The sequence below is a fragment of the Triturus cristatus genome, chromosome 4_1 (assembly GCF_964204655.1).
Source record: "Triturus cristatus chromosome 4_1, aTriCri1.1, whole genome shotgun sequence".
Taxonomy (NCBI): domain Eukaryota; kingdom Metazoa; phylum Chordata; class Amphibia; order Caudata; family Salamandridae; genus Triturus; species Triturus cristatus.
The window spans coordinates 709,200,466-709,212,599 of record NC_140585.1 but is presented as its reverse complement, the minus strand read 5'-3'; the positions used below and the strand labels follow the sequence as shown (position 1 = coordinate 709,212,599).

Genomic DNA, 12,134 nt, shown 5'->3' with positions numbered 1-12,134 from the left:
TGTATGATGTAGGCATGGGGATGGCGGATATTTGTGTCTACTAGTGGGTCTCCACTCAACCAATCATTGATGACTAATAACTTATTAGTCATCCTCTACTCAACTAACTCAACCAATTAATGATGACTACTAACTTATTAGTCATCAATGATTGGTTGAGTACACGATAGGGAGACCCAGCCTACAGGATGGAGCTTTCTGTTTTGGGCCTTGAAATATACTTCTTGTGATATATGGGGTCCCTCTCCGCCGCTACATCCACGAGTCCACCAGAGTGATGATGTGATATTAAAACGACTCTGTTGTGAGAAACTAACCACCTAACCGATCCCACTGTGGAGGGGGGCACTAGCTTGTCCAAGTATCACACTTAGAGGGATTCCATTGTTGAGACAAGATAGGAATTATCCACCTGGGAGACGTGTGGCAGGGGTCATCTATTAAATCCTTCCAAGAATTACAAACCCAGTTCTTGCTTTCAACCACGCAGTTTCATAAATACCAGCAACTGAGGTATACACTATCCTCACAACAAAAAGGATCTTCCAGACCCATCCAAATAGAAACCTGCTTGAGGCCGAATTGCTCCAGGGTGCTCTGGGTAAGGAAGAATTTTGCAAATACTTAAATCATTAATAATGAATTGCTCCAATAAATTTGTTGCTGCTCTCAAACAGAAATGGGAAGGTGGGACCACTAGATGAGGCAGACAGGAGGGATGCTCCAATGGCCCCCTTGGGTACTTGCCATCTCATTCTGTCCGTGGCGTATCCAACTCCACTGCCTACATGTCACATTCCTCCGCCACAAACATTTGTGGAAAGCGGGCAAATGGAACACATCAGACTATGCTCGATGTGCACCCCAGATGCAGACTTTCATCGAGTGGTGTAGTCCTGCTCAGTGATAGCAAACTACTGGTCACCATTTGGAAAGGTATTGACAGAAGTACTGGAATGCCCGGTGGAGCTCTCCCCTAGGCTTATACACTCCTTTGCATTTACAAAGACATACAAAGGGCAACATTTAACACGCAATATACCGGATAACCAGTCCATGCAAACTATGATATGTAGGCATGACGACTCGAAAAATAAGCACAAAAATCTGAGAACACAGAAGTAACATCGGGTGTAGACGCAATTCAACCAAAATTAAGGAACAATACATCACCCCTGGACACTCTGTAAAAGACCTTAAAGGGGTCATTTTGGAACATGTCATTGCGGAGACAAGTAATGTGGAAATAATTTTATTTGAGAAGGAACAGAGTTAGATTTATAAACTATCCATTCAAAAAAAAGGACTGAATGATGACATCCCCTGGTGGAATTTGCTACAAGAATGTGGTACTAGAGTGAGGATCCTACTAATATATCCATGTGATGCACCGATTCACCTGGGTGTAGATCCCTTTCCACTTTCCACTTGGATATATATTGAGACTAGTTAATTTGACTTCTTACATGTTAGGAGTTCATCAGTCGAGAGGCTTTCCTTTTTTTGTGTACGGAGTACATTTAGAATCCCCATCATGTTGGGAAATGGGACGAAATTTTGGAGTGGATATGTTTTGCAGGAAAAAAGGTATTGGGGAATAAGCATGGGGGTGGAAAGGTTTCAGCAGCTAAAGGGCTCAAGAGTCTGTCAATAAAAATGCTTACAATTGCATATCTGCCCCTAAGTTGGTAGTGGAAATTTAAAACTTGAACTGCACTTCAAGATTGCAATAAGGGAAGCGAAGATGGGGATTTCAGCACATTCCTGTGTGAATGAGGTATATGTTAGAATCTGTGCCAGCCACAGTCTGTTAAAACTACTCAAATGCAAATTTTCCTCAGGGAATAGATGTAAGTGTGCAATGAAATTGCGCTGGTACAGCAAATATTGCATACTTGCAAATCAGTTTTGAGGTTTTACACATCTAGCAATATGCATGTTTGATCTGCTCTGCTAGTCCAAATAGAAACAAATATTGTCTCTCTTTCAATTTGTTTCTGTCTAATTAAGTCTACATACCATTAATGTGCCACAAATGCCAGATGAGGAGTATCATATCCATTAATACTTTGTTGGCCAATGGTTTTTTGATAAGTCATGAAACATTAGGCTGTGTGAATTCATGAGCAGCATATTATAACTTTGTACGTATAGTGAAATAAAAATGTTCTTACTTTTTGGTCGTCAAAGTAGAAAGTAGCACCGTCTTGAGTGAAGCATGTGTAGAGGGTGCCATCTCTGTGAAGAAAGCTCTCAAAAGACAAGGATAATTCTTCAGTCTCCAAACTTTTTCTTGCAAATGAAACGTTCTTAAGACAATGAAATAGAAGAGGTGTTAATGAGTGGGACATTTCTATTTGAGGTCTATTGTTCCAAATTCAATAACATGCAGCTTTGAGTTGCTGCCTTTGATGTATGATACCAGTACTGAATGTGATTCTTTTCAAATGAGTGGGGATTTTCTCAGCCTCTCCCGTGGCTACTTAGTGCCCCCTGCCTATGCCCTGTCTCCCATCCACCACAAATGTCCAGCAGTACTTAGTTTGTCAAGGTCAGAAGTTTAGTCCGCTCATCTTTGCATGCAGCCTTTGTCATGGTCCAGGATAGCTGGGGTCTTATTTCTGATGCTAGTTTCCAGACCAACCACTTTAATTCAATTTGATTCCAAAGGGATACACTTGCTTAAATTAATTCAACTAATAAGAATAATGCCATATTCACCAAGTTAAAATGTAGCTATTGTACGTACATTTATTGATCTATATATAGCCATCTCCTTTCAGGTAATTACAACCAATTGGAAAGACACTGCAAAACTTTTGTATAATGCCTGGTGGAACCGGTTGTGTCATCATCACAGACTTGATCGTACCTTTGCTACCACAGTACCTTTATTAATCAAAAAAGACTTGTTATGGTTACCGTTAACTGATTTCCTCTCCAAGCATGCTCCTTGAAGTCCACCTTTTCTCACTTTTTATTTTCAGCTGTCTTTTATTGAATTGCATTTTACTTTTATTTTATTATGAACTTTGTGATATTGAAATTTGTTTTTTTTATTGCTCTTCTCTTCTGTTTCTTTCTCTCCCTTCCCTTTCTCTTTCTCTTTCCTTCTCCCGAATTTCAAAGTACCTTTAAAAAGCTTTTTTTCCTTGGTATAGTTACTATGTCCCTTTTTATTGGGATTGTATTGCATACTTTGCAAATTGTAATTTATCTTTCACATTCCTTTATTGCCATTGTTTTTGTAATGATTTTTTACTATGCATATTACTTTCAATAAAGCTTTCTAAACTAAAAAATAAAATGTTGCTATTGTGTGTGTTTGAAGCACCCTAATGCTACTGTTTTTAAAAAGTGGTACAGGAAATTCTAAACAGAAGTACAGACAACCAGGCTGACAAAAACTGAAATGGAAGGGTCCACAGGTAGACCCGCTGCATGCCTTAAGAATGATTCCCTTATTGAGCATAGCTCTTTCATGTGTAGCTAATGCAATTCTCTCTTGAATCCAATCCTAGGAAGTCATCATCATTATCATTATCATCATATGGGTTTTATAAAGTGCTCAGCTATCTCACTGGGGTTTTCCGAAGCTACAACATCAGGATAGCTTTATTCCAGTCACGCTATATCAGAACATTCATCTCTTAAGCTGCTTACGAAAGAGCGGTAATGATGAACAGTTTCTCAAGAACTCAGGGTGCTTATTCAATCATTTTGGACCCTGAAATGCAAAGGACTGGCCTTCAATGTGTGTGCATTTTATTGAGAAACAATGCACACAGAACGTTCACTAGAGCGTAGCATCCGGAAAGGTTGGTAAGCTTTCACCAATTCTTCTAGGTAGTTTGGACCAACCCCTGCTCTGGCCTCATGCACAAAGCACAGGGTCTAGAACTGAATTCTTCTTTCTATTGCTAACCAGTGTAGTTCCAGTAGGAGACCAGATGCCAAGGCATTTTTTGGCAGCCTAAAAAGCAACATTGCTGCTGAATTCTGGACTACTTGCAATCGTTTGATAGCAGCTTTATCTGCTCCTAGATATCATACATTGCCATAATCCGACCCAGATATTACTAGTGCCTGAATCATTGTTCTCTGAACAGAGACTGGTAGCTGCCATATAATTTTCCACAGCCATTTCAAGATGGCAAAACACGTAGGAGCTGTTTTTGTCGCCTGTGGTTTCATGGACAACTTGCCATCCACCACAATACCCAGGCGCTTTGGTTTGATACTGACACCAGGAGAGAGCCAAAACTTTTCGGCCAGTATTTAGGGCCCCACAAGAAAAGTTGTTTTTCTACTACAAGGATCTCTGTTTTCTCTTCATTGAGCTTGAGCGACTGGTCGTCCATCCACTCCACAACCAACCGCAGTCCAGAGTTCAAGGTCTCCATGTCTCTGTGCAGATGACAATAAAAAGATGATAAGTGTTTTCTGCATATGAAAATAAAGTGAGAACACAACTTTCCACTGAGTCTACTAATGGGCGCACATAGATATTAAATAGTGTCAGACTTGGGGATGATCCTTGAGGAACTCCTGAAATCAAGGAGTGTCGTTTGGAAGAGGCTGTAGCTGAAAACACCTGAAATGACCGATCCCTTAAAAAAGATGTCATCCAGGAGAGAGCGGTTCCCTCCAATCCAAACTCAGTCTTTCAAGAAGCGTTGTGTGAGAAACAGTATCAAAGGCCGCACGGAGGTCGATTAAGATCAGTGCTGCCGCCTCGTCCCTGTCTAGGAGTTGTCTAGGATGTTCCATTACTCACAACAGGGATGACTCGGTTCTGTGTCCTTTCCCAAATCCTGACTGAGACGGATGAAGGCCACCTTCTGTCTCTACAAAATATAAAGTTGTGCATTGATCTGTTTCTCTATTATCTTGGCCATAATGAGAAGCAAAGAGACTGGTCCTTAGTTAGCCATGTTGTCAGGGTCCAGATAAGGTTTCTTTAGAAGGGGTCAGGCAATGGCATGTTTCCATGCCTATGGAGTCCTTCCCTGCTCTAACGAGGAATTAAGAAGCCCCACCTGGAGCTGGAAATTATCCACGTCTAGGGCACTCATTTTAGTCACCAGAGCGGGCCCTTCGGGTGAGGCTGATTGATGTCAATAATGACAAGAATCCAGCCAGATCCAGCGTATTTCATGACCTTAGTTTACTTCCTCCTCCCGTAGGGTCTCGACCCATCAGGTCTTAAATAGACACATTCTTCGGGGTACTATATGATGGAGAATGATCTTCCCCTTCTTTGTTTAATGGCATCTGGATGCATGCAACTTTTTATTTTGTTTCGGTCTAGAAACAGGCTAGTTCCTCACAGTCTAGTTGTGATAGTACTGGTATTAGGAGGATCTTATTAGGATCAGAGAGTTCGCTCACCACCTTAAAAAGAGTTTTGAGCTTCTTTTAGCTGCATTAATGTGATCCAGATAATAATAAGAACGGGCTACTCTATAGAGTCCATGATGCTTTTTGAGGGCTATTTATATATGCGTTTACTCTCCTCATCATACTCAATCCTCCAGGCTCTCTCCAGATTTTTACAGCTTGATTTCTTGTTCCACAGTGCCTCTGTAAACCAAGGGGCTAGAGACTTGCATAGGACTTTGCGACTGTTTTTTGCTGGCAACACCATTTTTAATGCATCCCGTAACCAGGTATCTATTATAGGTTGATCCAACTGCAACCCATGCCCTATTATTATGGACCATGATTTCCTACGTTGGCTGTTCAAGCTAGGGATATCTAACCGTGGCCATGACCTCAACAATCTCTGAACCCTATCCTCTGCTTTGGCCAGATCATTATCATCCCAGATTGAAAAAAGCACTTTGCAATGATACTAACGGCATAGCAGGCCTAGTCTCCAATGAATGTTTGTTTGCAAAGCTTGAATCTAGCAAGTGTCTAGCTTTATGCGTAGATCCCTAATTCATTAGTCCCAAGCTCACACTTCTGAGATCCTCAATCATAGTTTGCCCTATAAAGAAGGTACTGTCCTCCAGATGTATATTCAAGTCTCCAAATAAGAAAGTTTGTGGCTCTAAAATCTCTGGGCTAAGTAAACCTGGAAGTAGTGTACATTATGTACAACAGAAGAGATGTGTCGCCACATTATACATTTATTTGTTGATCCTTTAATGATTTCTACTATTAGTGGTACTTAAATTGTATTGGACAAATTTGCAAAAGGCGATGCAAGTTTGTCATTTTATTTAAACATTTTGTCCTGCTAGACCTACCTACCCTCTTTTTAGGTGTCGCCTTCATACCGCATGTGCTGTACTTGCGAGGGGCATATGTTACCTAAAGGGCTTGAAGCCCATATTTGCTTCCCTTTCGTTGGCTCCATTGTTGTTCTTCTTTGCTGGCTTCTGATTGACCAGCGCACGTCATGCATCACTTCCTATTTCAAATCTGGCACATGAACGGAGTACAGATTTCTTCCTATCGATTAATGTTCTTCTGCTGCTCATGCTGTCATTGAGGTACTATTTCTTTACCTTCCACATTTCTCCTTCAACTTCAACGTTTTACTGCCCCCCCACACCCATCACTGTTTGCACCGGCAGCTTAGCTTTTTGATTTTTAAAGTACTCTGAGTGTGTGTGTTCTCCAGCTGATCTTTTTTTAATACATTTTTTTTTACTTCTATTTAACTTGTTCCTTTCATTTTTTCTATATACTCCATTGCTTGTTTTGGAAAGTATTGCAGCAGAGAAAAGGTGACTTTACTTTTTCTGCTTTCAGTCACAGGTGGGATCCACCTCTTCCGCTTCTCTGCTTGCGCCACGAGTAGAACCTCTTTTCTCTACGGGGCACTTCTTCTGAAGTAATTGGCATGAGCAATCAACAGTCGCCATGTTGCGGTCAGACTTGAAGAGTAATGATTCCTTTTCCCCACTCTGCTAGCGAAGTTGAATTAAATATTTCACCTGACCCTATCCTGGCACCCAAGAGGAAGGACCACTTGCCTGTTTAGCTTAACCTGGGGCATGAGGGCAGCCTTCAGCTCTGAAACCTTAAGATCCACGAGGGTGTGCAGAAGGGAAGAATTGTTGCAGAATTGATTTCCCTTGGAGCAGAGCAGCTGCTGGGACCCGCATCACCATCTGCGCAGCCATGTCTCCAGCAGCGGTGGTAAGTGGCAAGATAGTCTCTGCGTAAGTGCCTACACCTGTTTTAGGAATTGGGCACACAAGGATGTATATTAGTTCTCTTTTGGGGGTTCAAGGAGATGAGTGGCTCACATCTTTCTTTGATCACAAAGTTCAACTCACATCTGGACCTTTAGCAGGCACTGCACCTAGGGCAGCCCACGCTGCACTAACTATGAGCAGCAGTCACCTTGATCCAACTGCACAACTCATTGCAGCCCATGTTGGTGAGTATATAATTGCATTTGTAAATAGATGCACATAAGAATTGCATCTGCTTCTTTTCAGTGACTTAATGTATATTATCAGGGTTCTGTGTCGTTTAATTTTTGGAACATCGGTTTCTCGTATGCATTTCCAATTTGATATCACACCGGCTCTCTATAAGGCCCAGCCTGGCCTTCCTTTTGCTTTCTGATGTTCGCTAACATATCTTTCGCCTTGTTTCCCACGTGGAGCGCAGGGGGATCAGTTCCTCCTCCGGCTCCATACATTGGGAATGATTATCGAGCACAAGTATAGCAAGAAATAATAGAAACACGTGAAGTGTTTGTTACAGAAATGTCGTTTTCATAAAATGTCAACTGTTAATGTATACAGATTCAGATCTGACATAATAATCATGCAACGTGCACATGGATTTTTATTCACATAGCACACCCACCCGGTGAGCACCATGTTTGTTGATGTCACTGTGAACTGCTTCCGTGATTGGAGTGTTATTGCTAAATTATGTTAGTGTGTATGTTTTTTTTGCCCCTACACAGTCCTTCATAGCGCTAAACAGCGTAAGTCATGTGAGCCCTGAAAAGTAAGATAGAGTTCAGAAAGCAGGCTTCGATGGCTGCTGTGTGCACCAAGTCTATGCCACTTCATTGTCTCACATGCTCTGTCTCTGAATGCATAGAACCAGGGTAATTCTTCACGGTTACACATAGCGGCATAGCAGAGTTCAATGGACAAGATTAACTCCCTGGATATTATGCTGTGCAGGTTTCTTGTCCAGTGGCTTCTGTTGCTCCAAGGCTACTTTGTAGCACAAAGTTTATAAGTTTTCCTATGCCACGTGGACCAATTCTTTACTTTTATGTTTAAAAACAATATCCAGCTTCCCTTTTAGATTCTTTTTATGTTTTTAACTATTCTACCGATTTTTCTTAACTTCGTAACATTATACTTTAATTAAAATTCACATTGCTGCGCCATGCCTTGAAGTGGCTTTATTTGGAGAGTGTCACCTTCGCAGGGCCATACAGTCGTGGTCAAGCAGCCAAGCTTTACTCTGTGCGTTTTTTAATGTAAATCTTTTTAGTGAACCAGAAAACAGGCTTCAGATACAAGCGAATCCCAGTATACATATACAAGTTAAGTTGAGTACAGTCATCATTCATTGCAATGTAGTGCGCAGGTACATTTAACGCAGTTCTGGACACAGACAGATTTCTGTGCATTTATTTTTATACTGTTGCTTGTGCAAATGTGTTGAAGTGCCCACTGCATTTCTGCGAAGGACAGCAGATCTTTGTCCCAGTCTCTTCTCTCACTGCTCAAGGTCTGCTGTTCCAAGGGTTAAGGAAACACTTCAGCACCTTACTAAACTTTCTCAGCTTCGTAAAGGTCGCATGCCCTTGAAACTGTTTGGTGAAAGTGCAAGCTAGGCCTCGGGTTTATTATGAACTGACAGCAACTAGCATGAGCTCTCAAGCATCGGCAAGATGAACAAGGTCTTTCATTCACTTAAAGAGTTTATTGCTGTGAGCTTGTTGGCTGGGATCTGCCCCGCAAAAAACTCCAGAGAATCCATCTATATCTATGCATATGTACCTGTTTCAATTCTTAAACAAAAAAAACAAGCAGTTTTTGCTCTTCACTCCTCCCCATTTTTCAGTTTCAAGAGACCAGAGTTTGGGTAGCTGGTGAATAGTCTAGCTTTGTGGATTTTTTTGTATCTCTCTGCATATTAAATATACTTATTTTCTTAATTCAAACTAATACAACTAGGAACATTTTTATATACAAATCAGCTTAATACTTAAGGCGAAACCTATTGGCTTTGCCAATGCTTGTTTGGTCTGGCTGAAGGTAGATTCAACAAATTACAATAAAGTGTGTGTGTGTTGAGGGGTGGGGGAAGGGGCAAAAGCCAGCTCATTCCGAGTGACTCTTGGTGCGGTTCCATTTATTTCCATTTATTTATTCTAGGCTGATACTGTTACAGATGGAGAGACACGTTAACCAAAAGACAGATGGGGCACACAGTAAAAAGACCATTAAATCAACAAAAACCCGCACACCCCTTCCTCAACAATTAACTTGCCGTCTGCCATAACACATTTCTGTCAAAAACACAAATAAGTAGGTCAACAGTTTGTCTTACGCCGTAATTTTACAAACACGCGTGTGTGTTTTTTGTTAAACAAGCAGGAAAAATAAAAAACACGAACCCTCCAGTTTGTGTTGCAGTTCAATTTGTACTTTTTTATACCCAGTTTCTTGCATGCTCTGCAGCAATATACAGTTCTTTATCCCCATGTGGATTCCTTGGTTTATTCTCAGATGGGCATGTCAGATGGCAGTTTGTCAACATCGGAAGAACAGGCATGCTGGCATATGGAACGGCAAATTGCGGCTGTAAATTCAGAAACGAGGCAGGTAACCTGTCAACGAGATGATTTCTCAATAATTACAAACGAAAAGAAATGTAAGAGTAGGCCAGACATGTCACCCTCTGCTAGGACTGTTTTGTCACAACACGATGGCAAATTATTTCTGAAAAAAAAAGTATTTTTTCCAATTAAAATGGCTGCCAATGAAGGATCACAAATGCCAGACTGAAACATGGCAGTACGGCCTGATTGCAATTGTCCTTCAGAGACTCACACAGACATTGTCTGCTGAAATGGGTTTTCAATATTTAGCAGCCTAACAACATGATCTCGAATAATGTCCTGGTTTATGCATTATGCTCGGAGTAGAATTGCAACTACTCCTTGCAAACAAGAATGCTCTTCAGGAGGTGGCACGTTTTAAAGTTCATGCCGCCACATTGTATAATGTGTGCAGCATGCGAACTCCTATGTTTTGTTTACTCCTAGAACAATTATGACTTGTGCCTTTGTGAACATAGCCGCCTCCGTCCACAGGGCATGTAGTTGCACGACAGAGTTAGGAATCTGCGGACATTTTTGCTAAATGTCTACATGTAAGTAGTATGACTAAGGTAAGAATCTGAGTGGAGGCTATTGGAAGGAGAGCGGTCACTGTCTTGATGAGGGCTGTGATTCAGCCCCCACACCACCTAAAGAGAAGGACCTACAAAGGCAAACCAATCTCACTAATGATGACCTTGGCTGACCTCAGGTAGCTAGGCCTGACCTCAGGTAGCTAGGCCTGACCTCAGGTAGCTAGGCCTGACCTCAGGTAGCTAGGCCTGAGGAGCAGTGCAATCCCCAGAGAAAACCCGTGTGCTGCTGTGTGTATTTGCTCAAACACTGAATGGGAGCCCTGCGCAAACCTCAGAGTTACCAAGATGTTTTGGGACAATCTCGGGCAATCAGCGACGACTGCAACTCATGTACCCAGAGAAGTGGCTTGGTAGAAGTATCCTTCTGGTTCAACAGTCTGCTGCATACACCGTGGAGAACGAGGCTCTTGAGCGAGTTTCTGCTTTTGTCAGAGGGATGTACTTGTATCCACAAGTCTTCCAGAAGTCACAAATATGGTACTTTGTACTGCAGAAAATAACAGCGAATTGGATTTATGTTTTAAGGCAAAATCAACATTCCAAGATGGCTTCCTTTTAGGTTTAATCAGGACTTTCACTTCTCTTACTTAACATAGTAAATTGTATGTGAGTTCCTGAAACTACAAGCAAATCGACATTTTCTTCATATTCAAGTCAACTGCAATTCCCAACTGGTTAACAGTTTGAAGAAATTCTCAGTATACAGGTGCATCAGGCTTCAGGGAGCAAATTTAATAAGGTGATAAAATATTCAACAGAGTCACTGGTGGAGGGCCTGCTAGCTTGCCAGATCAGAACAGGGTTACAAGCCATATGGAGAGATCCCCGTTAGCCTGGCAGTGATCTCTCTATATTAAATGCATCCGCTGGTACGCTGGCACACTTACGGCAGACCTGAATGTCCAATGGGCATTATGTTTTTTCATTCACACAGAATTTAATATTTGTATTTCACAAGTAAAGTCCCCAGAGGGACTGCGTTCTTGAAATACCTAAAATCCAATGGCCCTGATGTTTAGGGACTTTCTCCCTGCAGCTAGGGCCATGAATTGTTTTTCCTGCCAAGGACTGTCATGCCTCACATGGCAGTCGCAGACTGGGAAATTCAACCATGGTCACTGTAATAAAGTTCATTATTTTGGGATGCGCAACTGCCCCCCTCAAGAAATGATGACACTTCTTGTCATGCTTATATCTCCAAGTCACTAAACTAACCTGAGCTCAACCCCTTAGTAGCTATGACACAGAGCAGACAGGCTGAAGGTAGGGCAATGCATAAAGCATTTATATAGTATCAAAACAGTAAACTCCAATAAACAAAATGGCACCAAAATGATAAATATCCACCAAGTAGAACCGAAGAAGTAAAAATAGCGCCAAAAAGCGCTACGCCCCAATGGTAGCCTATGGAAGCGGTTGACCAGGACCTAGGCACAATTTGAGGCTGACTGCGATGGAGCCCAGACCAAATCCACCAAGTAGACTGATCCGGATGAAAATCTGCATGTTAAAAAGTCAAAAACGTTTCCAGGTACCAACACAGAAAGGGACTTTGTCACTTTTTGAGAAGACAAATCATTTGCAAATGGTTTGCTGCTGAAACTGTTGCTGCTGCCATGGAACTGAAGGCTGGATTCCTAGAGTAGGTTGGTCCAGCCGGATCTCTGTAGCTTTGGATCACCAACGCAGAAAGGGACTTAGGTGGTTTTGATCAGAGGTAC

General features: G+C 41.7%; 1 protein-coding gene across 3 annotated transcripts in view; it reads right to left on the bottom strand.

Moving 5' to 3' along the window:
- LOC146855412 (uncharacterized) overlaps positions 1 to 12,134 on the bottom strand; it is a 658,880-nt gene that overhangs the window by 480,422 nt on the left and 166,324 nt on the right. For all 3 annotated transcript variants that reach the window (XM_085653183.1, XM_085653184.1, XM_085653185.1), the window contains exon 3: positions 2,175 to 2,309. In XM_085653183.1, the coding sequence (XP_085509309.1) occupies positions 2,175 to 2,309 (135 nt within the window). The remainder of the gene's footprint in view (positions 1 to 2,174; positions 2,310 to 12,134) is intronic.